Source organism: Montipora foliosa, chromosome 1 (genome assembly GCF_036669935.1).
Source record: "Montipora foliosa isolate CH-2021 chromosome 1, ASM3666993v2, whole genome shotgun sequence".
In the NCBI taxonomy this organism is placed as follows: domain Eukaryota; kingdom Metazoa; phylum Cnidaria; class Anthozoa; order Scleractinia; family Acroporidae; genus Montipora; species Montipora foliosa.
In genome coordinates this window covers 18,178,000-18,185,499 of record NC_090869.1, presented here as the reverse complement: position 1 = coordinate 18,185,499, position 7,500 = coordinate 18,178,000, and the positions used below count along the sequence as shown (strand labels likewise).

General features: G+C 38.7%; 1 protein-coding gene across 1 annotated transcript; it reads left to right on the top strand.

Moving 5' to 3' along the window:
• The first annotated feature begins 4,778 nt into the window (after window positions 1–4,778).
• LOC137975638 (neurexin-4-like) lies at window positions 4,779–6,858 on the top strand. Its single transcript, XM_068822784.1, has one exon. The coding sequence runs from the start codon at window positions 5,417–5,419 to the stop codon at window positions 5,909–5,911; it is 495 nt and encodes a 164-aa protein (XP_068678885.1). The 5' UTR covers window positions 4,779–5,416; the 3' UTR covers window positions 5,912–6,858.
• The last annotated feature ends 642 nt before the right edge of the window (window positions 6,859–7,500 follow it).

Sequence of the window (7,500 nt, the reverse complement as noted above, 5' to 3'; positions counted from 1 at the left end):
TCGCACCTGGAGTAATACTAATGGTTAATGACATGAAAGAGGTGGAACACAGAGGACATGACAAATTTGTTCCAAGAGATGTTACAGTCTCTGTGACTTGTAAACCAAAGCATATCTATCCAAGTTCTGCCACAAACTGGGCCAATGACTTGTTTAGTAACAGATATGTCTTCCGAAATGAACATGAGATGCCTTTGGAAGGAGCATCAGAGACAGCTGTTTTAGACAATTTCTCACTCGAGGACTCTTTACCCTATCTCATTGCAATGAGGGATTCTGTCTTTCAGTTTGAACTTATGACAATTGAGGAGGACTACAAAAGAGTGGTAGAGGGAGGAGATTATCTTTCGAGAGAAATGTTGAGGGTCCACATTCTTCTTAAGAGATTGGAAGTTGGTCTTCTATCAGCAGATCAGTACAGGCAACAAACAGCTCTGGGCAAAATAGTGGAAGATCTCTCCTTACTGGCTGAGCAATTGAAAAGTATTGGTGAGCATTGTGATTTGGTTTTTATTCGTGGGTTAATGATACAAATGTAGTATAATAATATTAATAATGGCATTTATTCATTTATTTATTTATTTGACAAAGGTCATTCACTTGCAGCTTTCATTTGCCACTGTAGTTACAGTAATGAGCAGGAAGTCTCAGCAGCCTTTCCAGGCTTATCTAGGACACCCCCCTTACTAAATGATACAAACAAAGTTCTCAGACGATGTATAAAATGTCAACGGGTTACATTGATCTTTAATACAGATTCATGTAAAAGAGCTACATGTAGGAAAGAGCTACCATTAGATTACCTAGTAATATTAAACAGAAAAATGTATGTGTCCTTTTATTAAACTTCTGTCCATTCATTTAATATTATTCTTCCGTTGCGTTTTGATAGGAATTTAAGGTTTTACCTACTGTTTTATACTATTAACTTTATCCTCCCTGAGGATCTGGTCTCAGACTTTAGGCTTTCTGCAAGCACTTTTAAGATATGGATATAAATGTACACTGTATATATATATATTTTTTTTTTTTTTTTTAGAATCAAAGCTTGACTGCCAGCAATGGGAAGATTTACAGGCTAACTACAAGTCTGTAAAGAAGCTTTGCCAAGATATTCGTAAAGAAATGGAGAGTATTGGTCTTCCCAGGCACAGGTGAAAACCTATGCATACTATAATAAATTACAGTAATTTTTTTTTAATGATACAATGTAGGTCTATTATCAATTTTGGTTGCTTTGATCTCTACTGAAGTTCTCTAGTTACATGTATACTGCATGTATGCAAAGTCCCCAACAGTAATGCCTGTTGTTAAATATTGAAAGCCTCGGTCTTTTTATGTCTTCAATATTGAAATTACATAGACTGTCTGTGAATGTGACTCTATTTTTTTTTTCATAATTGACATGTCAGACAAGGTATTAACTCAAAAAAGCACCTTGGTGATTACAGTACAATAAATATTATCATTATTATAATCACCACTCTTGAACTCAGCTGGTTTAATTATAAGGTGCTGTGTGCATAAGGCATAATTATAAGGTGCGAAACAAGATTGAGGGGCATATATGTATGGCACTTCAATGTATAAAATAGTTAACTGTTGTCGGAGGCAGTGCTCATTTGAGGGTACAACTTTCAGAGTAAATACATGGGGTACTTGATGGGGATAACACTTCCTCAAAAGTGGACTGTTTCTAACAATGTTGTTGTCACAGGGTGTTCTTTCATCAAATATTTGCAATTGACTTGGTTTCTGTTTGATGGCCAAAAAAAAATTTGCCAGTAAATAACAGCAAAAGAAATTGCTACGAAGTAATATTCTTTTGACATTTATTTTACATGTATAGGCCACTTGACATCCAAACTTCAGATGCTGGGCCAGGTGTTTCAAGCCATGAACAAATGACTCAGATACGAATGGCAGAGTACTTTATGGTAAACTACTTGGACCTTCAAAGCAGGTTCCATTATGCTTCAAATGACTCATCATGCCACATTGTCGAAAAAGTAATGAGTTCCCTGAATGAGTGCCTTGGGGACGGAAGGTCTATACCTGTTCCTTGCACTTCAATTGTTGATGACGAAGGTAAATTCAAACTTGCAGAACTGAGTATTGATGATTTGAAGAGATTGCAGACCGAGCAAGAGGAAAAAATTTCGAAGGATTGTGCTGAGGAAATAAAGAAACGGTTCAATGGAAAAGCTTGTATGGGAACTAGCATACATGCCATGACTCCTTGGTTCGATGATTATCAAAAGTTCTTTTTTGGCGAAAAGTACATGGTGAAGTGTGCGGGTGCTGCTTCTTCTGCAATGCTTGAAAAGTGTGCAGGGAAGGGTTATTACAAATTTGTAAAAGAATTTTTTGATGATCATTATTTTGTTTTTGATAATGGATTTGAGGGAATCAGGAGTGGATGTGAATCAAAGAATGAGAGTATTTGTGCCTTTCATGCATCAATTGAGAATTCGAAGGTGTTGTTGAATGGGTGGAGTGGGATGTTAGTTGGGCGTATTCAGCCACCAGTCCCAGACTATTCCTGTGAAGGGGACTTTCACTATGCTCATCCTGATGATATTTCATCAGGAGAAATAACAGAGAAGTTTGGTCTCAAAACAGAGCATGTAGTAGACGCCTCTACAAGGAAGCGAGATGAGTTCTGCCCGCGGAAAAAAATAGATGAGTTGGTTTCGTCTTGTGGCAATCCAGAGTTAGAATTGAAATATGAGAAATCAGATGAGTCTGTTTCTGTTCATGCCAGTGTAACAGATGCAAATGATACTCTTGCCAAGATGTTGGCATCTGTAGATGAGTTTGTTTCCAAATATACTGGAGAGGATCTTAGGGATGCTGTTGTAAATGAGCTGAAACGGCGTTACAATGCCAAAATCAAAACATTTATTTCAAAGAAGACAAATGCAAGTGCCAAAGCAGTCGAAAAGTCAAAAACATGTGATGACTTTGACTGGGAAAAGCTCATTAGAACAAATGAACTGGAAAACCTGTACGTCTCCCAGCTTGATCTCTATTTAATGGCAAATTTCAATCTTTCAAAGAAGGACTGTGAAAAGAAAGGTCTTACAAAGGCAAGCAAGATTGAAAATATCAAAAAACATTTTTATTCATCTGTGAATCAAAGGGGGAAGCATGCATCACATCAGGAAATTCATGTGGCCCTGCATCAGACTGGACAAATCAAAGAAGCACATGCTGTACTCCAAGTTCCTCCATGGGGTGGTAAAGTCACAGTGCCACATCAAGGGCAGGTCAACCTTGTGAACACCTGTCCTATAGATAACTTCTTGACAATATTCTATGTTTTGACGAAGACACGTGACAAGTTCTTCCAGTATTTATTAAGATCGCCAGAATTGTATGCTATTACACTCATTAAGATCTGTGAAATGTTCAATGATGGAAACTTTGCGGAAGGCAAATGTGAATGGCTGAAGTTGTTTCCTGGCCGATTTAATCTTGCACAGTCAGTCCAACTAGATCTTTGGGGAAATGAAGAGGATCTATTTGTTTCAAGGCTTTACTCTGCCTTAGAGACATCCTTTACCAGCACATGTCCATCTCCTCATTGCCCGTCGGGAGTGAAGCAGATTTGTTCCAAAGCAATTACTCTAAGGTACATGTAAATGGTTTAAATTTTTTTTATTGGGCTATATGCATGCTATTATCCATCAGTTGGGCACACCGGTATAGTTGCATGTACCTGCTTGCATATCCCTTTTCTATTATTGATCATCATGTGTAATGCAAGTAATGTTTTTATTACCTCCACAATTTTTTAACTTGTTGTCCAAGAACCTCAGTTGGATATAAATACAATTCACATAAAGTTTGTCTTGTACCAGGAGCTGCTGGTTTCTTTATATTTTAGTAATCCAGGAATTCCACCACCAAGGTTTCTCCAAGAGTCGCTGACACAGTGGATTGAAACAGACTCTCAGCCAACTCAGTGTGTACAACGTATGCACACAGTCCCGCCTGGCGCCACTCACTTCCTTGGTACTTGCTTTGTGCAAGACCCCGTTAGTGGCCAGCTTCTGTGAGTACCAATAGTTGTGTTTGAAACATACATGTAGTGCTGTGTAAATGTATAGTGTGAAGTAGTTTTGTGTTTTGGCCTTTCAATGAAACTACAGGATCTTTTTACTGGAGTGGATCTCTTTTAATTTAATATACGTGAACCTGTCATAACCAACCATAGCAGGGAAGTGTTTTCTTGGCTCAAAAGCAGAATTTGCATTAATCGACTAAAGTAAATGTTCAACATATTAAAGGCAGCTATGCCCCCCGGTCCTTCCTCAATAAATCATTAAATGACTTAGTTCATTATTATAATCAATTACATGTATAATTATAGTAATTTTTAATTATGTTATGCCGATTTCTGGCATGTTTTTGTTAATGTACTGTATGCATATGTCCTTTCGTATTCATTAAAGGCAAACCATTCAATCCTACTGTGCTGGGATGCGCACAAACACCAGAAGGACATTTCAGGGAGGTGCAAAATGTATCCCACCATTCCTTTTAATGTCAGTGGACATCTTCGCCCGTCAGGGCATTTTGACAGAATGTAGCCAGCTCCCAGACTATCTGGAACTCTCACACGAAAGGTGAGTCCTACATATCTTTTCTTCTTTTTTTTTTTTAGTGAAATGTAGCCTGAGTTCATTCAAGTTATTACAGAGCACCATAGAAATTAAATAACTTTTAACAATCATATTAATATTTCACTTTTACTAAACAGGTACCTTCTTTTTGGATTGACATTTTGGAGTGGAGGGCACTACAGAGGGGCTGTGTTGGTGAATGGAGTGTGGCATCATTATGATGGGCTGTGTGAGAGGAATTCCAGAGGGCAGGGACTGCAAAAATGTACAGGGAAGCCGTCCACTCCAAGTGGCTTCCTCCTCTCTCACTGTGTGTACATTTTGGAAAAGATTTTGCATTAAAAAGTGGCCTGTATCCTTTGATCTGTTGTGAGTGTAGAATAATTTATAAATCGCAAAAACATAGATAATGAATCAAGATTTCACTGTTAAAAAAAAGCAATATTTGTCAAAAAAAAAAAAATTCGTGCAGGGGGTTTCACCTGGAAAAAAAAATTCCTGCACAAGCAGTGCGCGAAAAAAAAAAATTCGTACCAGCTGAAAATCCCCCACACAATGTCCTCCCCCTCTGGCTGTTCAGTTTCATCATTTCCAGCACTCCCTTCATTTTCAGGTTGCGGTTCGTCTGATGGCCCATTGGTGCCCTCCGTAGTCGCTTGATTCTCGACTGAGTCTGAAGGCAAGTCCATTTTTCTGTGTAAAGGACACGCCAAATCTTGAGAAGTGGAGATTACGTCATTGACCCTGACGGTCAAGGAGGCTTGGCACCATTTGAGGTAACCTGCGGCATGACTGAAAAGAATGGAGTTGGCGTGACAATCATCGGTCACGACAGTGAAAGCAAAACGCATGTCCAGGGATGTGAGCCAGCTGGTTGTTACTCACGTGACATTAACTACAACGGAGCGAGTCTGTCTCAGCTGGCGATTCTCACGAATATCTCCTCACATTGTGAACAGTTTATCAAGTACGAGTGTCATGGTTCCATGATTTTTCGCAAAAAAAGTTTAGGTGGATGGTGGGTGTCACGTGACTCGAAGAAAATGACGCATTTGAGTGGAGCATCTGGTAATGACAAATGTGCCTGCGGAATGACCAACTCATGTGCAGACTCTAGCTATGGTTACAACTGTGATAAGAATGACATGGTCTGGCGTGAGGACAGCGGTCTCCTCACTGACAAGAAAAATCTTCCAGTTAAACAGCTCAGGTTTGGAGACGTCACTCCATTTGAGGAAGGTTATTACAGTCTCGGGAAATTCAAATGCTATGGAACAGCATGATCTCGCGAGTCTATCATGGTCTAATGACAAAGCGACTGTCATTGTTGTTATGACTCAGGGGCTATATCACGTACTAATCGATAAATTCACAGCACGCAAAATGCTGATAAAGTTGGATGGCACATAGTAATCTCCACAAAATTAAGAAATTACACAGAATTTAACAAAGCATACGTACGTACGTACATACCACAAATTTCAATTCTTGGCCTTCTGCTGCCGGTTTACCGCGTATATCAATGATTTATTAATGGGACGGCTGGAATACTGTGATGTTATCCTATATTATATTATATACGGATAACTTGATCGGACATTATCCTATTCCTAGTGTGCAGTGCGATTTGTTTATTACATTGAACTCAAAGCTCAATTAATGCAGATTTGGATGAAGTCGGTAAATAGCTCATATCTAATCCACTTAGCTCGATAAATCCAAATTAACAATCATATTGATAGAAGCCAGCGCGAATTGACTCTCATATTACCAAAACTATTAACATTGAAGGTGTAGTTACCAATAAACATTTAATTGGCAAGATCAGTCATCTCGATTTTATTAGTAACACGACATGTAACAAGCTAAGCCTTCTCGTGCAAGCGTATAAGGTCCGATCCTTTTTTTACCGTTAAGAGGAGGGACGTCGAATGTGTTTTTTACTATTAGCATCTTATCTTTATGCGACTTTGCCGGTCTGCAGGGGTACTGTAACTTTAATTGTCAGCTATAAGCTCTACAAAACACTGAAAGCAGAGTGTATAATCCTATATCCTTACACCTCGTGCATCATCCACTGAGGCCTTCGATAGACTTGGATGGGAGCTGCTCTCAAGAAGACCTGCTGAACACTGACAGTTATTTTCAGGTTGAAGGGCTCACAAAATCGTTCCCATCCGTTTTTAGCATTGTATTTCAATTACCCTATCGTGATTATAACACCAACTGACGTCTAAAGAGACAACACAACGCAACATCGTTTTAAATTGGGTCTTGGTTCTGAACTTCGAGAAACCTTGGTTCAAATGGGTGTTTCTAAAACGAAGACCTAAGACCTAGAACCCACTCATCTAAAACGAAGACCCTGTGATGTAAAACGGAGACCCATTGATCTAAAACGAAGACCCATTGATCTAAAACCAAGGTCTACTCTCAAAAATGTCAGAACCGGATGCCAAGCAGCTTATGGCTGGTCAATGGTGACTTGCGGAATATCACGAAAAACATAAATTGCTGGAAAAGTACAAAGATTATGAAGTTTTATTATATCGTAGATACGCAGATGACACGTTCTGTTTATTTCACAACCAACATGATGCAATGAAGTTTTTGGACTATTTCAACTCTAGACATCTTCGAATTAGGTTTACTTATGAGACACAAGTTGATGGAAAACTACCTTTACCTCATCTGACTGTAAACAAAAATGCACTACTAGTTGTTTTCCGATCACAGACTCAGCTAGAGACGTAGATAGTCTTAAGTTGAAAGAAGCTATCTAAATTTCACGTTTAAAGCAAGCCAGAGTCAAATGTGTAGTTACAGCAAAGTAATAATTTTTGTTTTTTGCAAGCAAACTATTTAATACTTG

What these genes read in the sequence shown, in the direction of transcription:
- LOC137975638 (XM_068822784.1), top strand. Translation starts at nt 5,417, where the DNA reads ATGACTGAAAAGAATGGAGTTGGCGTGACAATCATCGGTCACGACAGT.